The sequence below is a fragment of the Mytilus californianus genome, unplaced genomic scaffold (genome assembly GCF_021869535.1).
Source record: "Mytilus californianus isolate M0D057914Y unplaced genomic scaffold, xbMytCali1.0.p SCAF_2, whole genome shotgun sequence".
Lineage (NCBI taxonomy): Eukaryota > Metazoa > Mollusca > Bivalvia > Mytilida > Mytilidae > Mytilus > Mytilus californianus.
Genome location: NW_026262668.1, coordinates 83,129,313 through 83,152,426, shown reverse-complemented (window position 1 = coordinate 83,152,426; position 23,114 = coordinate 83,129,313). Strand labels below are relative to the sequence as shown.

The following is a 23,114-nucleotide window of genomic DNA, read 5'->3' as shown; positions in this document are numbered from 1 at the left end:
ATAAATAATAGATGAAATTCTTTTATTCTTCATTTGCCAAAAAATACATGTAAGAAATAACTCAATTAAACTTTAATTGAGAGGTATTTAAAAGGTATAACAGCAAAACAAACAGTCATGGCAGTATAAGCTACATATAAAAACTGAGTTCATGAGACATTTTTTTTTAAAATATTATTGAGATATATGGTCAATTACTTTTATTATATTTTTCATTTTTATGATTTTCTTGTTATTATCACAGTAATTAAATTTGACAAACACATATATTTTACCTGAGACATATCAAATACATGTACATTTACAGTGTACCTGAGACACTTTACCGGTAAGCTATTCAATTTCATCACTTAAATGCAATCATGATTTCCCTTTACCCTCGACTAGTATTTTATTAATACCTTGTGTATTAATTAAGCAACATGAGATATAATGATGGACATATAGGGCCATCATGGTGGACATAGTTTTTATGGCCACCATCAATCAGAGTATGTCACAGGTAGTATTGTACCTTAAAACAAAGAAGAAAGTTGTCACTGAACTGCTTCCAACAATACCGTATAATTAGAGAAACATGTTTGACAATATCCATTGTCTTTTACTCTGTCATTTTAAAAGATTAAACTTATTCAAATTGTGAACTTAAAAACTTGCGATTTATCTTTCCATTATTAATTTACTTTGAAAGATATGTTATACTGACAATTCTTTTTAACATCTTGTCTCAACTTCTTCATATTATGCACGTGTTTATATATATATATATATATATATATATATCGTGTATTTCACTTTTCATGAGCATTCTAAATAAATATTTTACCAAATACGTTATTACAGGGTGAATTATTGTGGCGAGTGCATGTATTAGAATATAATGCAATTACAACGTAGCATACAAACAACTTTTAGCATACTTACTTTGAAAACTGTGGAGATTGGTATTACCCATCAACCAACGTCCAGTACCTTCTGGATTAACACTGATTACTTTAGCAATTCCAGGTTGTATACTAATGCCCCCAGATCTACATTGGTAATGAAAAATCTTGTGTCATATCATGTTATACATTTGTTAAAAATAAAACGCATGCATTTACCTTGCAAATTCATAATATGAACTATAATTTGTAAATAAATACTTTGATTTTGAGATTGCTTTCCCATTGCCGTTATAAAAACATGTAATAAACAAAAAACTGAAATAATAAAAGAAAACCAATTCAAAAAATCTCTTCTATCAGAGACAAACTTGCATTTCTCTATGATATATAATCAAACAATTTCCTCGTAGAAATTCAAACATATTGAAAAAGATTTAGTGAATTTAATATTTCTCTTGATGAGTTTAAACTTTGGATAAGAAAGTACTTGCAAATAGTATTTATATGTCCGTAGCTAATACACTCAGGCCTTGGAACACTTTCTTCAAAAATGAAGACCAATTGTAACACAATGTCAATATTAACATTGTAATTTATCTATCAGCGAACATTCAAACATGTAAAAAATAATATACTTGAATCTTTTCTTTTGTTTAGGCTTTATTTACCTTTTATTTACCCATGATTGTGTTCCTCCGTAAATTGTAAATGTTTGTATTCCAGTGTTAATTCCAAAGGCATAAACAACCACCTTCTCTCCAGAACAAACTTCAAAATCCGGACCATTTCCATAAATATACCCGTTTATCTGTGAAAAATATATAGTTCTTAATGTCAGCAACTCACATTTTCTGTAGCATTTCATTTGTGCTCTTATGACAACAGTGAATAGTTTGTTTAAAGACCTGAACAAATTTCGGTCATTATAAATTTTATTGTATCAATATCAAGTAAATCCAAATATCTGTATTGAATTATTAAACTGTTTCTCGGTCGAACTTGAAAACATCCATATCTTCCCATTTCCCTAATCCTCACAAAAATACATGAAATAAAAATGAAAATACAAACAAATAACTCAATAGTAAAGGCGCATATTGCCGTGTTGCAGTTGTGAAATTTAAAACATTCGGTACAGTTAAAGAATTTTACCTGTTGATATACAGTAGAATCAATAAAGTCTTTATTCCCACACTTCACTAAGGATCTACATTCAGCAGGGTTTCCACAGCGATGTACATTTTTTTCTATCAACCAGCTGTTGCTTTCGTTAACGGCACCCATGAACAAAACATATTCCCTGTTAACATCTACGCGACTGCCATCTTTCCGTAAAATTCCTGCAGTATAAAATGAAAATCGTTTAGAATGTTCTGTATATGCCTTCACTTCAAACCAACAAACCAGTAAAAGTATGAAATGGCCTAAATATGTACTCGACTGTACTGATTTTTACTCGACCTGTCTGAATTTGTCTGAATTTTACTCGATACTACTCGACTCCAATCTTTAACATACTCGACTGTACTGATTTGTACTTGACCCTTATCTTTGTCATTAAAAATTGGTCTGAACTATTACTCGACCAGTATAAAACAGTCTTTACCCATTCTCGACCTGTACTCGACTAATACTCGACCATTTCTTTGCCTATTTTTGCAGTCTAACCATACTCGACCAAAGGTCTGAACAATATTCGACTAGTCTGAACCATACTTGACCAAATAACCTTTACTTTTTGTAATTTTAACTGTTTATATAACAATCTTTTTGACTGACATGGCAACAGCCACAATAAAGTAAAGATATATCTACAGATTTATACATCATTACATGATTTTCAGATTTATCAAAAGGAGATAGTCATATTATCTAATTTTAAAGTCTGAGGGGTGAAAAAAAGATTTTCTTTTCCCTGAAAAACACAACTGAACTGAGGGTAATTTAACCTTATTAAGGTGCTTCTTGTATGCCTTGTCCTTAAATTTGACAAAACTTAAATAATCAACCTAAATATTTACTGCAACTTTGGAATTGGAACAAGTTCCTTTTTTAAAAGGTTATCAGGAATTGCTATGGAAGTTCTATTATATTAATTTTTTGGTTTTACAAAACAATGGCGTCATATTCAAAATTCATTAAGTTCCTTTATATACAATATGAAAAACTCGACAGATACCATAAATTTATACCAGGCTCAAGTTAGTGTTTAAAATTTTTCAGTAACCATAAAATATATCTGAAACCTTCAAAAAATTTGAATACCATTTAAAATATTTGAATAATGGTTGAAAGTTCAAGTACTTTTGATGTACATAATGCACTGTGAACATTATCATGTATTTGAAAATTCATTTAGCCGAAAACTTAATTTATTACATACTTTTTTTTAATACGACCAGAAATAACTTCCTTGATCATCTTGTTTTTATTTTTATATTAGAGGGTATACATTGTATATATATACACTAGGCCACCGAAAGCTGAATGTTTTAGTTCAGTCTAGGTGGCCGAGTGGTCTAGAGCGCTGGGCACAGTGCAGGCGGTGTTGTCACGATATCCCAATAGCATGAGTTCGATTCCCGGCGAGGGAAGAACGTAGAGTTGTCACTTGTTAAGACGTAAATAATTATTTCTGTGACTGCATCTTACGATCCTTTACGACAGATAATTTAGCTAATCTGCAATCAATTCCATGTTCATGCCTAACATATCCTGTACTGTGCTCCAACTCTAGATTCTACTGACGAGGAAAGGTAACACTAGGCCACCGAAAGCTGTATTTTTTAGTTCAGTCTAGGTGACCGAGTGGTCTAGAGCGCTGGACACAGTGCAGGCGGTATTGTCACGATATCCCAATAAAATGAGTTCGAAACCCGGCTTGGGAAGAACAAAAATTTGCTTTCGCAAATTTGCAGATTTAACATCGTTGTGCTGATATTTAAAATAATTATATATATATAGCAACACATAACATACAAATCTATTTGAGTGTGGATTAATCAGTACAAAGATTAATACAATTACACAAATAAAATTATAAATTGCCTTACAACGTAATTTTAACACACTATTTGGTATGCAAATATTAAAATGTTAAAAATATTTACAATGCGGTAAAAAATAAAAATGATTTGCTAAGAAAAACTAGCTTCATAGAGCGTGCATCTATCCAGGTACTTTTTTTACAAAGATTTGCTGCCTTGTAAATAATTCAAAGTTTGGATGAAGTTCAAGATTATTAATTTAATTACAAAATGTTTGATTGACGTTTGCAACGTCCTTTGGCCAATATTACAGAGATATAAATGACTATGCTGATATATATTATGTAAGTGTTGATCATAATTGTGTTGATCATTATACGATATTTATTGTGAAATTTTGGTTTCAATGCTATATTATTCAAATTTCTAGACAAGGGAAATAAATGTTGTTGAAAATAGTTCCTTAATTGATGAAATACAGATATAGATATATACAGAAATAGGTATAGGTTGGTTAAGACTGGGTTGAGTATGGTTCAGACTAGGTCGAGCATGGTTCAGACTAGGTCGAGTATGGTTCATACTTGGTCGAGAATGGTAAAGACCTGGTCGACTATGGTTCTGACTCGTATAAAATGGTTAAGTACTGGTCGAGGAAAGGTCGAGTACAAATTCAGACTGTTAAGTATGGTTCAGACTACAGTCGAGTAATATCGAGTAGCATTCAGAACAATTCAGAATGGTGGAGTAAAAACCAGTACAGTCGAGTACAGATATAAGCCATTTCAGTCTTTTACTGGTTTGTAGTGCTTTATTTTTATGTCGTTTCAGGTAAAGAGCCATTAAATATGACCCGGTCAGAAAGAACCTTCAAGAAAGTATTACCTATTTGAAACAATTTAGTTCTTATGCATATGCATATCTGTTTCTTTGTCAATACGTGAAATATTTGAATAATGTTGGTAACAAATCGAAGCTCAAGGACTTGGGATCACTGCAGAACCCTTGTTTTTTTTTAAGTGTAAGAAAATATATAGATTTATTTTGGAGAGCATATTTGTCATGTTGCTCAGATCAGAAGTTCCTGTTTTTGTACTACCGATCTTCCGGGAACCAGTGCGTTCTAATATGCTGTTAAAGGTATGTTGAATTTTCAGCACAAATCAGGATAAGGTAAAGTTTGGACTGTTTCTTTTTTTAACTTAAAGTCTTGAAGTTGCAGAATATAACCGAGAAAGCAATGGGGCTATTAATTAGTGATGTTATTCCTTAATGCTGTACGTCATTTTACTTCTGAAATTTTAAAGTTTCCTACTAATTAAGCGAAAAATAGTTTTTAATTTTAAGTAGACTTTTCAGTTTAAAGGATTTGTTGACAAATACCTCTCATAACATTACCGCTTACCTGGTTTGCAAACCACCATCATTCCTACCAAACCAGTATCCCTATCTTTATATGCTCTATGATGTGAGGAGTAAGGAACTCCAATACAATTTTCATCATCATCGGTCGGACCAAAATTTGCTCTAAGTTCCCACTCATATGTCCAAGATTGACCCGGTAGTACTTGGTCGTCACGTTTTTGAGCTTCAGATGTGCCATCGTCAAACAGAGCACCTATTGAAAGTAAATTGTGTCATTTAAACACAAATTTTACAGGAAATATATACATATGTATATACCCCTCTACCAAGAAATTTGTTAATCAACGCAATCATAGGTTTGAACGTTGTTTACAATTTAGACTTATATATATATATATATATTATATATATCTGTTATCCGAAATATTTATAGATACTTACATTTAATGTTTCCTTATTTTAAATATTGGTGTTGTTTTGTACACCTTTAGGCGTTTATATATTTTATATATATATTTATATATATATATAAAATGCGTTTTGTTGAAATATACATTTTCACTTTTTTGGTCTTTTGGAAAATGTTGTTTGTGCTGTATTTAGACCCCCTACCAAGATATTTGTTTTGCATGCACACGTATAAAAATTGCGGTTTTTATCCAACGCAATCATAGGTTTGAACGTTGTTTTCAATTTAGACTTGTTTATGTATTAGTCTAAATTGAAAACAACGTTCAAACCTATGATTGCGTTGGATAAAAACCGCAATTTTATACATGCACACGTAAAAAAAAATTGCGGTTTTTATCCAACGCAATCATAGGTTTGAACGTTCTTTTCAATTTAGACTTGTTTATGTATAAGTACAAAGTAAAGGATAAAACAACATTTTCGAAAAGAACAAAAAAGTCAAAAAGTATATTTTTAACAAAACGCATTTGACTAGCAGGTCGAACAACGGTTGTTCTTAAACCCTGCTGACTGCCATGGCGATTGCCAAATAAACGGATCACAGATGTAACAAAATGGATCTTAATTATTAATTTAATACCAAACAGAAAACAATAAACTTGCGGAAAAGATGGTATACCGCAAACATGAGGTGCAAAAATTTGTATACCATATGCGGATTTCGACAATTAATGTTTCTTCAGTGATGTATATATATATATATATATATATATATATTCATGTATCTTGATGAGGGAAATATTGCATTAAAGAAATTTCACAATCATAATTTGGAAAAAATATACTGTACACATATTTTTCACACTCTTTCTGCATGCATGTAAGAAATGTCAGTGGTATAACTGACAAGAGAATAATGATATAAACGATGCAAGACTGATCAAACCGAACCCAACCAATACATTAGAGTGATCAAGGTGCTTTGAAAGGGTACACATATTCTGCTGTTTATGTGACACCCGTCGTCGTGTTGCTCATGTAAGTACTAACTCTGTAATCAGTTTAGTTTGGTGATGCCTACACGAAGAATAGAGGACGGTGTTATGATTACTACAGTCGAACACATCCGTAGGTATGAGTAAGACTAATATTCCAAAACGGTCAACATACTCGTGGCTATTGTTATCTTTATTATCAGCCGTTTTAAAGACTTACTCAAAACTTGAAAGATTTTAGGACAATCTAGAGTTGTATAGACATTACTATAAACTTTAAAGTTTGAAATCAATCAAAAGTTGTATGGAAATACTCAAAATTAGAAAGATTTTGAGACATTAGACATTTTAATCGTTTAATTCTTTTCCGCTGTTGTGTAGAATTACTCAAAACCTTATCAAATTGAAATATAATTATTCAAATAATAATTACCTTCACTATCATCATTGTACCAAACGTTACTCTCAGGATGTAAAGTGTATGGCCTGCTTGCAAAATTTCTAAAGTGAATACGTATTTTTTCACCAACTGTTCCTTTAAGTGTTGGACCAAGGAAGCCACTCCATTTCGGTGAAGGTATTTCCCTTGTAAATGTTCCGTCTGTAAACTGCGTGTAAATAACTTTTTTATACCTGCTGCCAATCTGTCTGCCTCCATTGTATATAAATCTTTTAGCAATGCTTTAAACAATCAAAAGAAATTGAAAACTATATATTAGTATCAGTTGAATAAAAATTTGAGCAAAAGCGACGTTGTCTTCATGGGTTTACTGAAGTTTTTAATACGAGTTACAGTAATCTTAAACAGATCAAAAGCCCTATCCATCGTCTGTGATAAGTCACATTGAGTGAAAAGGCATGCCAAGGCCAAGGAAGGCAAAGAACTTCGAAATGATATATCAGACGTATCTGCTACCATATATGATGCAGGTATTCTATAAAGGTCTACCAAATCGTGTTGAGTAAATAATTTTCAACTATACCATAAAGAATCCTTGATTCGCGGTCTTTCAAGAAAGAAGCAATATTTCATAAATTCTACAAGTGCTCACAAATAAGGTATCAACGTATAGATATTCACACGCAGGTGCTAGTGAAATGTTGTTACACATAATTGAAAATTTATAATTAAAAAAAAAAAATGTCATATTTTGCTCAGTCTTTACTTTGTTGTTTTTGTGTACTATTGTTTCTCTGTTTGTCTGTTTCTTTTTTAGCCATGGCGTTTTCAGTTGATTTTCGACTTATGAATTTGAATGTCGCTTTGGTATCTTTCGCCTCTCTTTTTAAAAAAGGTTCTATCTCAACCAGGCGTTGTTCTTGATTTGTAGATATTACCAAAGTTGTATACTTGGTATTTTTTTTATTTTATTAATAAAACATATCAATCTTCAGGGAAACCATATTTATCCTCCAATTGGGTCTCCTATCATACATTAACAACCTAGCAGATATCGCTCTGCAGTAATTGTATACTAGTACTATACGTGTATGCTCCGCCAACTGCCGGACTACTTTTGTGTATTAATTGCCAATGTCGTATTGCTTGAACTTACGTGACCTATAGATTTATGTATTGCATATGCATTTTTAGACGTACTGCTTGGCCTTACGTGAACTATCGTTATTTTACATTTATGTTTTTTATTTAATTCTTTCAAGTAGTATGAATTAAAAATGAAAAATTCATGTCTTCTTTTTTTACTTTATATTTTATGCATTAACGTTAAAAGTGCATTGTTGTCTTCTGCTTCAATTGTGGAAAATAGATGAGCATACAAATTTTCTGCCGCAGTGTCCTTGGTCCGAGATGGACGATATGAAGCAAGGAGGGGGATATCTATGACAATAACTTATCTGATGCTTAATCAATATAATTTATCCTGATAATGACACCGAACTGTCAGAACACTCTTTACTGAACACAGAAATATCTGCTTCCACATCTAAAAATATGGAGATAACATTGGCAGTTTAGATTTGTTCAGTCTCTGTTCAGTCTCTATTAAGACTGTTCATTAGTTGTTTTGTTTTTTTACCTGGACACGACAATAAAATACTGGATTGCCTGAATAGCTTCTGAACTAAACTGAATTGACTGCAATTACAATGACTGAACAGTGCTAAATTTACATCACGACAAAATCTGAGAGTTAACTTAAACTCTTAACAAAAGTTAACGCTTTGTAGTTTTAGACCTTTCAAATGAAGTTAAAATAAAAATGATCACTTAAGACTGAATTCCAATAACAAGTACAACTAACCAACGGGACATTACTTTTACTAAAATGAAATATTTGAACAAAATATTATATACATAATTATAATAAGTTTGTCCTAGAAAGAAAAATAACTTACCTCATATCGTTATTCAATGTATTTTCTTTTAAAGGAGCATAATCCCATTCTTTTTCTATTGCAGCAATGTAGTAGGTACGTACTGGAGCTATCAATTAAATTAATAAACCTTAACATTTTCAATATAATAATAAATACCAGTTGTTCAAACACAAAAACAAAAAACAGCAAAATATTACATGAAATGTTTTAAGTAACGGATGTAGAATGCCGATTTGAGAATGCAAATTACGTGTTTCTGAAAACGGAAAACTTTAAAAAGCAAAAAAATAGCTTTTCAACTTCGAGTGATCATTACACTATAAATCGGAGAATGACACAATGAAAGATGATCATCAATCAAAATGAGGAATCGACAATTAAGATGCATTTGTTATATTACCATTATTCAGTGGCAAGTCAAGTGTTATCTAATTCACCCTTTAAGTTTCTTTCGAGTTTTAGCAACATCTCGCCACAAAACACGAGAAAGTGTCCTTCTATAAGTTTTCATATTTGCTGGCTGATATTGTTTTTATCATATACATTCAAAAATGGCTTTACAACTTTTATCACAACAAGCTAATGAAACGATCTTATAATTATAATACATTATGTTAAGTAAATATTTCTGTGCTCTTTGTTGTTTTCAGAGACAATAATCATTCCTTATATCTTGACCCTTATATAGAAATTGACAATGTCAGCCGGATGGGTACAAAACTTAACGACACAAGAGATGATTTCTACTTCCTCCAAAACTTTCTCGTTCGTGAAGCAACATTACAGCAGCGCATTCATATAGAGCATATTATTCCCAGTTGATACGATATTCTAGAGCTTACGTTTGAGAAAATTTCCGGAACGTTCGATTTATATAATCCGGAAATTCAGCTATGTAAATTTTATGGTATTCAATGAACAAAAAAGAAATAATTGGTTCCAAATAAAGGCAACAGAATTATACAGTTGTTCAATAGTCACAATTCGATTAAGCAAAACAAATCCGGGTAACAAACTAAAACCGAGGGAAACACATCAACAATAAGAGGAAAACAACGGAACAACAGAAACACTGAACTACAACAAAAGCAAACGCCAACATACATAGAAACAAATTGTCTGATAACAACTGCCATATTCCTGACTTGGTAAAGGACATTTTAAGAACAAATGGTGTGTTGAACCTGATTTTATGGCTAGTGAAACCTCCCGCTTATATGCAAAATAGTTTCTGTATTTTTCCTTTTAATATTATAGTCTCAGCCTTTATCGTATTATGCCGTATATATTGATTGATATGCATTTGAGGTTGTTTTTATAAAGCTTGTATTTTGACTGGCTTATAGAATCGGTTTCTTACTTATATCCTTGCTGCATTTCCGAAATGGTTTTGGTAACACGACAGAAGCAAATTTCGGATTTTGATCAAAAGTATCCGGTCTTATTTCAAGATAAATCACAATCTAATTACGATATTTTGCTGGTCTTTTGTTTTAAAAAAAAAGTATTATTTCGTTTTCCTAAATTGAGCGTAGGATTGAAACACAGAGAAACATTTTTGATATTTTTTAAAAGGCTTTTGACTTTCATGCAAATGATGGAATTAAAGGTTGCTATGGATACTTTAGACAAGCTCAATATGGATATAGTCAGGCCGTAATTAGACTTCAATTTCTACTTTCAGATAATAATTTCATTCAGCTCACACAAAACACATAATTCTAATTAAAAAAAAATTACTTATTCCAAAAATATTAGTATTTCGGCATGTGCTGCATAATGTTTTCTTCAGATTTGCAGTGCCGGAATCCGACATTTTATTTAACTCCCGAAAGAATGATAACTCTGCCGATTGAAAACACTAAAATAATTTGTCCGATCCCGACCACGGGCGATGTCAGAATATGATTAATTCGGAATCGCGTTTAAAAGGTCAACTCTCTTGAGGGGTCTATTTTAATACTTCCCAAAAGTGACTGTTTGATAGATGTTTGAACGATTGATTGTTGGTTGCTTAACATCCAGTGGCAAATGTTTCATGCATGTTGAGGACGATAAAGGTGTGAGATTATAGCTCTCATCTGGCGCCTATAATGTTAGATTGCTTGACTGTTCCAAATATTTCAAATTTACTCACAAAATTACGTTTGTAAACGTTATCATTGTACCCATCTGCACAAGCAGACATCGCGTATTTTGAATGGTTAAAGAGAGATCTATAATGGGTGATTTACACCTGTATATTCTGTTCTGACGATTCAAAGAGGATCAATAAAGCAGAAATAACAACGAAAGAATAAGTAGACATGATATCTAAGCGACAAAAAAGTAATTTTACCATTATTAAATAATAGGTTATTCCTCTCAGCTCCTTGTCCTATTTTGGCAAAATATTCAGGTTGACCATAGTACTTCGATTCAACACAGAGTCCATGTATTACAATCGATAATACAATATGAAATGAAATCATGGTGGTGAGACTAAAATTAAAAAGAAATAGTAAATGTTAAAGCATTTTTGTTAAAACAAGTGATTTCATTTAAACACAGTTCGCTAGTGCAAGTGTAGGAGTCATTCAGCAGCAGTAAAAACCAAGTAGTAGTAATATACTGTAATTAAAATCTTTTTTTTATTTTACAATATTTAACAAGTAATAAGGAACAGTTTTTATGGAACAGGTTTTATTTTTTCATCATATCATTACTCGTTCGGCGTAAAAAAAATCACCTAATGTGAGATACATGTCAGTTCAGGAAAAAATGATTTGCTTTTCTTCAGAATGTAAAATATTTTCTTAATTATTTAATGTTAACATGACGTTAATTGATTTAATTAATAGATTGAAGTCTCGAAAAAAACATTTGCTTCTTTTGATTTTTTACAATCATGCGCGTACTTTAGTACGCTTCTGTGAATAGAGCGACATGATTTGAACAGAAAACAGTCGTAAGCGCAGTACATCTATAGCCGTAATCTATAAAAAAAATTTTTACATAACAATGAAAATATTTTTAGCAATAGCTGTCGGGAATTCAAGAAAATTAGACAATAAAACAATTAGCATTTTCTCCTATTTACAAAAACAAAATACATTTAAATGTTTCCTTACCCTCCAAGTTAATGTTTTACCTACCTTTATAATGTTGGATGTTCCAGTATTGAAACAAGTCTGATCAAACACTTCTTCTATTTTATTTATATCGTTTGAGATGACCTACATATAGTATTATCAACAAACTGTAAATATAGAAGCAATGGAATCGCGACCGACTTCAAAGAAAATTGAATGATCAATCTCTGTATGGGGCGATGTGTTAATTACTCTCCGTAGCTATAACTGACTGATTACTTGTCTTGCCCATAACCTTATTTCGCGAGAAGAGTTGAACCATAGATGTATAATGTATAAACCCATATCTATGGGTTTATACATCTATGGGTTTATACATCTATGGTTGAACCTAATCTAAAGCCGTAATCTATGATTTTTCTTTGAATTATTTGTACTTCTCATGAGTGCAATTCAGGTACATCATTTTTGTTTAAGGTACATTATTCATATTCGACGAAAATGTCTGCCATGATACAAGCAATGCCGGCAAAAGATATCAAAGGGACATTCAAACTCATAAGTCGAAAATAAACTGACAACGCCATGGCTAAAAAAGAAAAAGACCAACAGTACACAAAACACAACATAGAAAACTAAAAATTAAGCAACACTAACCTCACCAAAAACTGGGGTGATCTCAGATACTCCGGAAGGGTAGGTAGTTGCTGCTCCACATGTGACACCCGTCGCGTTGCTCATGTTAGTACAAACCCGGTGGTAATAAGTCAAATTCGGTAGGTCACATTCGGGGAAAAGGGGACGGGATTGCAGTTACGACATTTGGAACATATCCGCTATCATCTGTGAAACGGATATTCTACAATGGTCAACAATTCTTGAAGGCGTCCGTAAAATTTACGAAGAGATGATTTCAACTTCATCACTTGGAACTCTTGTTTTAATAGCTTCCTTGGGAGTAGCAACCCTCTATCAAGGAAATCATGATAGGAAATACAATATAGAATATGCAGCTGCTGCAGGAATGTTGCTACATAGAAATGGAAGTTCACAATTGGGAAGCTGAAATCATCTCTTTTGTCGTAAAGTTTTGTTTTCAACCGACCCTCATTGTCAATTTCTAGATGTAAGTCAAGATATGTTAAAAAGCAGTAATATTCCTGTAAAACATTTTAGTATCCTATAGGAGTTTTCAAACAAAGGATAAAGCTATAATCCTTTAAGATTTAAGTACCTTCAGGGTTTTTTTTTCTCCTTTAGAATTCAAACATCCTAAGGGATTATATGGCAAGCCGTTCTCGTCAAAACTATGTTTAAACCATTTTTCGAAAAATTTACACACTGAGAATTAAAAAAACACACACTGAGATTAAAAACCCTAAAAACACACACTGAGAATTAAAAATTACACACGGAGATTTCATAAAAACGCACTGAGATTACAAAAAATGAAAAACACACACTGAGAATTGAAAATTATACACTGAGAATTGAAAATTACACAATGAGATTTCAAAATGACACACTGAGATGAAATAAACTGAAAAACACACAGTGAGAAATTGAAACTACACACTGAGAATTCAAAATTACAGGCCAAAGACCACAATTAATGATCGAATATAGTTCCTTTTAATTAGAGTGTATTTTTTCTTAATTTTTTTTTCTTTCCCTTCCTCACTCATTTCTTAGATTTTTTTTGGATGGAAATGAAAGAAGAGAGGTGAAATAAATTTTTGGATGTTGTATTTTAACTGATTTTGATATGGAAAGAGTGATTAGGCCAGGTGCAAAAAGGTGATATTTACAGTTTTCAGAACATCTCTTGACTTGTGCATAGGGGTATGGATGTGTATTGGCTAAATTTGTAAGATGCTGGGGAGCGATATTTCTGAATGTTTGATATATGTTTGGACTAGTACTGTACTTTACACACACAAAATATTTGACAAAAAGAATCGGTGCATTTTTTTAATGAAACAAAACGTTATAAAGAACTAATAGATAATTTAATTGTGGTCTGTGGCCTAAGAGGTGAATTCAGGAAATATTAAATTTGTACTTTGACAACTTCCCTGAATGATCTATTGGTATTAACTTGTCAAACTACATGAGAATAAATGATTTCCACTTTTATTTGATAGAAATTTTGTAAAAAAGTGACATTTCAGCCTACATGCCCAAAATTGAACTTTTTCAGTTGTTTCAATATTTTTACAAAAGTAACATGCTTACTTTCTCTTTGACAGGTTTTTCTGATTTTCTATTTGTGTTTGTAGTATCTAATGTAGATAATTAACTCATTTTTGAACACTAAACATACAAAAAAAGTAGATAAAATCAGAATAAGAGTGCAAAATGTGCTGCTTTAATGGTCTTAGTCTAACGGTCAGTATGAAGCAAGTGAAAAATGAGGTTCTATGCACATACAAGTTGAATTCCTTTAAGCAGATTTCACTGAACCTGTATCAAAAGCACTTATTACTGATTGTTTGACCTTGTCTGTTTCACAGACTACCTTTATTTTCTTTTGTTTGATAGCTAGTGGTTAAAATATTGGCCTTTTGAGGCTGAAATTTCATGCCGGTTTTAAAAAGTAAAGTAAATAACTTTGCATCAGATCATACTGTCTACATATATAGTTGAAAGTGACAGTCTTGTTACATCCAGGCTCCATGTTTTATCACATCTGAGCAAGAATTGAGCAAAAAGAAGCATATCTCCATCTCCCATATCATTTATATGCTTTTTAATATGCAAATGTGGGGAACGACCTAAATTGACAACCTGTTTTTTTAAGCTTGACATTGCTGAAGACCATTTTATTCACATATGTTATGCTATTTGAAACTTATATTTCCATTAAAAGTACATTTATAACATGTAAAAGGGTTTTTTATAACTAAGCAACTTCAGAAAATTGTGGTAAGTGAAAAATATTACATTTCATATAAGGCCTCACTTCATTTGAAAACCTCTATTTTTTGGCACAGGCCCATATGAAATTTACTTCTGGCCATTTTTTATAAGTCTGAAACATGTAGTATGCTATCTGTTGCTTTTAATAGGTGATAACTTATACATAGAGACATTAAAAAGTGTAAGTTTTGGTATATTTTGGTTTTTAGATAGCCAAATTTGATAGTTGAAATTATTCTAATTCAACGCCACAATTCTGCACCCAAAGTTCAGATATAAAAAATGCCACAATTTTTTATAATTGGTATCATATGGCTTTGAAACTTTGTAAACTGTTTTATAATACACTAAGCTTAAATCATGCCAAGTTTTATTAGAATTGATCAAGGTTTAGACCCCTCATAGGCCAAAGACCACAATTAATGATCCCGCTTTTGGTTGTCCACGAATATAGTTCCTTTTAATTAGAGTGTATTTTTTCTTAATTTTTTTTCTTTCCCTTCCTCACTCATTTCTTAGATTTTTTTGGATGGAAATGAAAGAAGAGAGGTGAAATACACTTTTGGATGTTGTATTTTAACTGATTTTGATATGGAAAGAGTGATTAGGCCAGGTGCAAAAAGGTGATATTTACAGTTTTCGGAACATCTCTTGACTTGTCCATAGGGGTATGGATGTGTATTGGCTAAATTTGTAAGATGCTGGGGAGCGATATTTCTGAATGTTTGATATATGTTTGGACTAGTACTGTACTTTACACACAAAATATTTGACAAAAAGAATCGGTGCATTTTTTTAATGAAACAAAACGTTATAAAGAACTAATAGATAATTTAATTTATGGTCTGTGGCCTACACACTGAGATTTGTGCGCACATATTCAATTAGCATACTTAATCTGAATCTATTACAAGCTTAAAACAACTAGGGGACAGGACTCGTTAGTCCTTCAATTTCGCGCTAAATATTTTATAAAAAACATTAAAAATACAACGTATAGAAAAACCACATTATTAACGACCGATACAACAAGAAAAATATCTACTTACTCTCATTATAAAATATAACCAAATGGTGAAAAACTTTGATTAAAATTATAAGAACACATTGGAACAATCTGCAAAAATACAAACAATGCAGTGAACTTTTTTCCCCAAGTGCCTATTGTAGCATATGAACGTAACAAAAATATAAAAGATTACCTTGCGAAATCAGATTAACAGTAATAATCTGAATTATAGGCAACAAACTTATGAATATGAGTTAGCAAAAAAAGTTGTAAAGTCTTGAAATTTATTACGAATGTTGGTTGTAGGAAACGCATTTCATTATAATGACAAGAGTTCGGGAGACCAAGATATTAATCTGTTGAATTGTTCATCTCATGAATATTCATAAGTAATTTGCATATTAATCTCAGTGTGTACTTTTGAAATCTCATTGTGTAATTAACAATTCTCAGTATGTGTTTTTCAATTTACTTCATCTCAGTGCGTCTTTTTAAAATCTCAGTGTGTAATTTTAAATTCTCAGTGCGTGTTTTTCATTATTCTAAATCTCAGTGTGTAATTTCGATTTCTCAGTGTGTTATTTTAGGTTCTTAAATCTCAGTGTGATTTTTTTAATTCTCGGTGTGTAATTTTTTCGAAAAAATGGTTTAAACATAGTTTTGACGAGAACGGCTTGCCATAGGATCAGGTTTCTCCTATAGGACAGTAATTTCCCTTAGGACAAAATAAATCAAATTTCTTAGTTTTTCTTCAGAAGGATTTTCCTTATTAAATAATCTTATAGGATTAAATTATGCCTATAGGAGAATTGAAAATTCTACAGGATATTGTATCTTGAAACAATCCGATAGTTGGAGGTAAAATCTTACGAGAATAACTTATGTCTTATTGGACAAAAACAATCCGACGGTACAAAATATATCTTATAGGATAAAACTTTATTTCATTTGTGATGGGAAAGTATTTATTGCATGAAAATATTTAATATGAGGTGACTATATAAATATAGACTTGAAATCGAGCTAGAAGTGACTAGTTCGGCTAAGGTTCCATCTCAGGTTTAAGTTAAGCTTCCTAATGGTATTTTGAGTTCGATTTTCATTAGATCTAGTCACCGTCCTTCCAATTTTGATTGTGGAATCGAAAATATGACGAGTAGACTATATATATGTTCAGTTTACATATATCAGTATATTTCATAATGCATCGTTTACAGTTCGTAAAGTTCGCATTTTTATCGTTGTTTTTTTTTCTATATTGTCTAATAGGTTGATCTAATTTGTGCTGTTACATCACTATTTCAGGTTCGGGGAGGATTGAGAGCCCGTAAACATGTTTAACCCCGCTACATTCTGTATGTGCCTGTCCCACGTCAAGGGTCAATAACTCAGAAATAATTGCTGTCTGTCATATTTGTTTTTCGTTTATTTTTTTGTCTTACACCAGACAAATCGTTTTAATTATTTAAAATTTTGTAATATCGGTGCTTGTAATCGCTAATTATACGGTATGGGTTTTGCTCGTTGTTAAACGGCGCATGATGACCTTTTGCTCATTGTTAAAGGAAAGATGACAACCTATGGTTCAACTGCTTATATCCACGTCAATTGGTTTAACTAACTGTTAGTCATGCCACAACTCCTGATTATTATATAGATTTGGTTCTTGACAATAGAGGGTTTATTACATATATCATACCAATCACTTTAAAATGTCTTACGTGCATTGCAGTTTTTATAAATAAGTACTTATTTATATATTGTTCAAAATATATCAAATCAATCAAATCAAAAGCAATAAGAAATTGATATTAGACTTAAGTTGTGGATAAGAGAATATGTTGTGCATACATTGATAATCTAAAAAAGAAGAATAAAATAATAAATCTAACACAGACGATCCTTAAGTATGATATCTTTAACTCGATAAAATAAAACTTTTTTGCGGCCAGTAATTTTAAATCTTAAATGGAAAACCTACGAATATAGTTCCTTTTAATTAGAGTGTATTTTTTCTTAATTTTTTTTCTTTCCCTTCCTCACTCATTTCTTAGATTTTTTTGGATGGAAATGAAAGAAGAGAGGTGAAATACACTTTTGGATGTTGTATTTTAACTGATTTTGATATGGAAAGAGTGATTAGGCCAGGTGCAAAAAGGTGATATTTACAGTTTTCGGAACATCTCTTGACTTGTCCATAGGGGTATGGATGTGTATTGGCTAAATTTGTAAGATGCTGGGGAGCGATATTTCTGAATGTTTGATATATGTTTGGACTAGTACTGTACTTTACACACAAAATATTTGACAAAAAGAATCGGTGCATTTTTTTAATGAAACAAAACGTTATAAAGAACTAATAGATAATTTAATTTATGGTCTGTGGCCTACACACTGAGATTTGTGCGCACATATTCAATTAGCATACTTAATCTGAATCTATTACAAGCTTAAAACAACTAGGGGACAGGACTCGTTAGTCCTTCAATTTCGCGCTAAATATTTTATAAAAAACATTAAAAATACAACGTATAGAAAAACCACATTATTAACGACCGATACAACAAGAAAAATATCTACTTACTCTCATTATAAAATATAACCAAATGGTGAAAAACTTTGATTAAAATTATAAGAACACATTGGAACAATCTGCAAAAATACAAACAATGCAGTGAACTTTTTTCCCCAAGTGCCTATTGTAGCATATGAACGTAACAAAAATATAAAAGATTACCTTGCGAAATCAGATTAACAGTAATAATCTGAATTATAGGCAACAAACTTATGAATATGAGTTAGCAAAAAAAGTTGTAAAGTCTTGAAATTTATTACGAATGTTGGTTGTAGGAAACGCATTTCATTATAATGACAAGAGTTCGGGAGACCAAGATATTAATCTGTTGAATTGTTCATCTCATGAATATTCATAAGTAATTTGCATATTAATCTCAGTGTGTACTTTTGAAATCTCATTGTGTAATTAACAATTCTCAGTATGTGTTTTTCAATTTACTTCATCTCAGTGCGTCTTTTTAAAATCTCAGTGTGTAATTTTAAATTCTCAGTGCGTGTTTTTCATTATTCTAAATCTCAGTGTGTAATTTCGATTTCTCAGTGTGTTATTTTAGGTTCTTAAATCTCAGTGTGATTTTTTTAATTCTCGGTGTGTAATTTTTTCGAAAAAATGGTTTAAACATAGTTTTGACGAGAACGGCTTGCCATAGGATCAGGTTTCTCCTATAGGACAGTAATTTCCCTTAGGACAAAATAAATCAAATTTCTTAGTTTTTCTTCAGAAGGATTTTCCTTATTAAATAATCTTATAGGATTAAATTATGCCTATAGGAGAATTGAAAATTCTACAGGATATTGTATCTTGAAACAATCCGATAGTTGGAGGTAAAATCTTACGAGAATAACTTATGTCTTATTGGACAAAAACAATCCGACGGTACAAAATATATCTTATAGGATAAAACTTTATTTCATTTGTGATGGGAAAGTATTTATTGCATGAAAATATTTAATATGAGGTGACTATATAAATATAGACTTGAAATCGAGCTAGAAGTGACTAGTTCGGCTAAGGTTCCATCTCAGGTTTAAGTTAAGCTTCCTAATGGTATTTTGAGTTCGATTTTCATTAGATCTAGTCACCGTCCTTCCAATTTTGATTGTGGAATCGAAAATATGACGAGTAGACTATATATATGTTCAGTTTACATATATCAGTATATTTCATAATGCATCGTTTACAGTTCGTAAAGTTCGCATTTTTATCGTTGTTTTTTTTTCTATATTGTCTAATAGGTTGATCTAATTTGTGCTGTTACATCACTATTTCAGGTTCGGGGAGGATTGAGAGCCCGTAAACATGTTTAACCCCGCTACATTCTGTATGTGCCTGTCCCACGTCAAGGGTCAATAACTCAGAAATAATTGCTGTCTGTCATATTTGTTTTTCGTTTATTTTTTTGTCTTACACCAGACAAATCGTTTTAATTATTTAAAATTTTGTAATATCGGTGCTTGTAATCGCTAATTATACGGTATGGGTTTTGCTCGTTGTTAAACGGCGCATGATGACCTTTTGCTCATTGTTAAAGGAAAGATGACAACCTATGGTTCAACTGCTTATATCCACGTCAATTGGTTTAACTAACTGTTAGTCATGCCACAACTCCTGATTATTATATAGATTTGGTTCTTGACAATAGAGGGTTTATTACATATATCATACCAATCACTTTAAAATGTCTTACGTGCATTGCAGTTTTTATAAATAAGTACTTATTTATATATTGTTCAAAATATATCAAATCAATCAAATCAAAAGCAATAAGAAATTGATATTAGACTTAAGTTGTGGATAAGAGAATATGTTGTGCATACATTGATAATCTAAAAAAGAAGAATAAAATAATAAATCTAACACAGACGATCCTTAAGTATGATATCTTTAACTCGATAAAATAAAACTTTTTTGCGGCCAGTAATTTTAAATCTTAAATGGAAAACCTACGAATATAGTTCCTTTTAATTAGAGTGTATTTTTTCTTAATTTTTTTTCTTTCCCTTCCTCACTCATTTCTTAGATTTTTTTGGATGGAAATGAAAGAAGAGAGGTGAAATACACTTTTGGATGTTGTATTTTAACTGATTTTGATATGGAAAGAGTGATTAGGCCAGGTGCAAAAAGGTGATATTTACAGTTTTCGGAACATCTCTTGACTTGTCCATAGGGGTATGGATGTGTATTGGCTAAATTTGTAAGATGCTGGGGAGCGATATTTCTGAATGTTTGATATATGTTTGGACTAGTACTGTACTTTACACACAAAATATTTGACAAAAAGAATCGGTGCATTTTTTTAATGAAACAAAACGTTATAAAGAACTAATAGATAATTTAATTTATGGTCTGTGGCCTACACACTGAGATTTGTGCGCACATATTCAATTAGCATACTTAATCTGAATCTATTACAAGCTTAAAACAACTAGGGGACAGGACTCGTTAGTCCTTCAATTTCGCGCTAAATATTTTATAAAAAACATTAAAAATACAACGTATAGAAAAACCACATTATTAACGACCGATACAACAAGAAAAATATCTACTTACTCTCATTATAAAATATAACCAAATGGTGAAAAACTTTGATTAAAATTATAAGAACACATTGGAACAATCTGCAAAAATACAAACAATGCAGTGAACTTTTTTCCCCAAGTGCCTATTGTAGCATATGAACGTAACAAAAATATAAAAGATTACCTTGCGAAATCAGATTAACAGTAATAATCTGAATTATAGGCAACAAACTTATGAATATGAGTTAGCAAAAAAAGTTGTAAAGTCTTGAAATTTATTACGAATGTTGGTTGTAGGAAACGCATTTCATTATAATGACAAGTGTTCGGGAGACCAAGATATTAATCTGTTGAATTGTTCATCTCATGAATATTCATAAGTAATTTGCATATTAATCTCAGTGTGTACTTTTGAAATCTCATTGTGTAATTAACAATTCTCAGTATGTGTTTTTCAATTTACTTCATCTCAGTGCGTCTTTTTAAAATCTCAGTGTGTAATTTTAAATTCTCAGTGCGTGTTTTTCATTATTCTAAATCTCAGTGTGTAATTTCGATTTCTCAGTGTGTTATTTTAGGTTCTTAAATCTCAGTGTGATTTTTTTAATTCTCGGTGTGTAATTTTTTCGAAAAAATGGTTTAAACATAGTTTTGACGAGAACGGCTTGCCATAGGATCAGGTTTCTCCTATAGGACAGTAATTTCCCTTAGGACAAAATAAATCAAATTTCTTAGTTTTTCTTCAGAAGGATTTTCCTTATTAAATAATCTTATAGGATTAAATTATGCCTATAGGAGAATTGAAAATTCTACAGGATATTGTATCTTGAAACAATCCGATAGTTGGAGGTAAAATCTTACGAGAATAACTTATGTCTTATTGGACAAAAACAATCCGACGGTACAAAATATATCTTATAGGATAAAACTTTATTTCATTTGTGATGGGAAAGTATTTATTGCATGAAAATATTTAATATGAGGTGACTATATAAATATAGACTTGAAATCGAGCTAGAAGTGACTAGTTCGGCTAAGGTTCCATCTCAGGTTTAAGTTAAGCTTCCTAATGGTATTTTGAGTTCGATTTTCATTAGATCTAGTCACCGTCCTTCCAATTTTGATTGTGGAATCGAAAATATGACGAGTAGACTATATATATGTTCAGTTTACATATATCAGTATATTTCATAATGCATCGTTTACAGTTCGTAAAGTTCGCATTTTTATCGTTGTTTTTTTTTTTCTATATGGTCTAATAGGTTGATCTAATTTGTGCTGTTACATCACTATTTCAGGTTCGGGGAGGATTGAGAGCCCGTAAACATGTTTAACCCCGCTACATTCTGTATGTGCCTGTCCCACGTCAAGGGTCAATAACTCAGAAATAATTGCTGTCTGTCATATTTGTTTTTCGTTTATTTTTTTGTCTTACACCAGACAAATCGTTTTAATTATTTAATATTTTGTAATATCGGTGCTTGTAATCGCTAATTATACGGTATGGGTTTTGCTCGTTGTTAAACGGCGCATGATGACCTTTTGCTCATTGTTAAAAGAAAGATGACAACCTATGGTTCAACTGCTTATATCCACGTCAATTGGTTTAACTAACTGTTAGTCATGCCACAACTCCTGATTATTATATAGATTTGGTTCTTGACAATAGAGGGTTTATTACATATATCATACCAATCACTTTAAAATGTCTTACGTGCATTGCAGTTTTTATAAATAAGTACTTATTTATATATTGTTCAAAATATATCAAATCAATCAAATCAAAAGCAATAAGAAATTGATATTAGACTTAAGTTGTGGATAAGAGAATATGTTGTGCATACATTGATAATCTAAAAAAGAAGAATAAAATAATAAATCTAACACAGACGATCCTTAAGTATGATATCTTTAACTCGATAAAATAAAACTTTTTTGCGGCCAGTAATTTTAAATCTTAAATGGAAAACCTCAGTTTCAAATACTATACAACTACACGAACTATTCACAAACCAAATTTAAATATTACTGAT

At 31.4% G+C, this 23,114-nt stretch overlaps 1 protein-coding gene across 1 annotated transcript in view; it reads right to left on the bottom strand.

Annotated features, from left to right (window-relative positions):
* LOC127728282 (hephaestin-like protein) overlaps positions 1-5,479 on the bottom strand; it is a 30,989-nt gene extending 25,510 nt beyond the window's left edge. The window contains exons 1-4 of the mRNA XM_052235592.1: positions 5,280-5,479; positions 2,040-2,227; positions 1,556-1,695; positions 925-1,031 (exon numbers count right to left, since the gene is read on the bottom strand). Of these exons, the coding sequence (XP_052091552.1) occupies positions 925-1,031; positions 1,556-1,695; positions 2,040-2,227; positions 5,280-5,301 (457 nt within the window). The 5' untranslated portion in view covers positions 5,302-5,479. The remainder of the gene's footprint in view (positions 1-924; positions 1,032-1,555; positions 1,696-2,039; positions 2,228-5,279) is intronic.
* Positions 5,480-23,114: the final 17,635 nt, after the last annotated feature.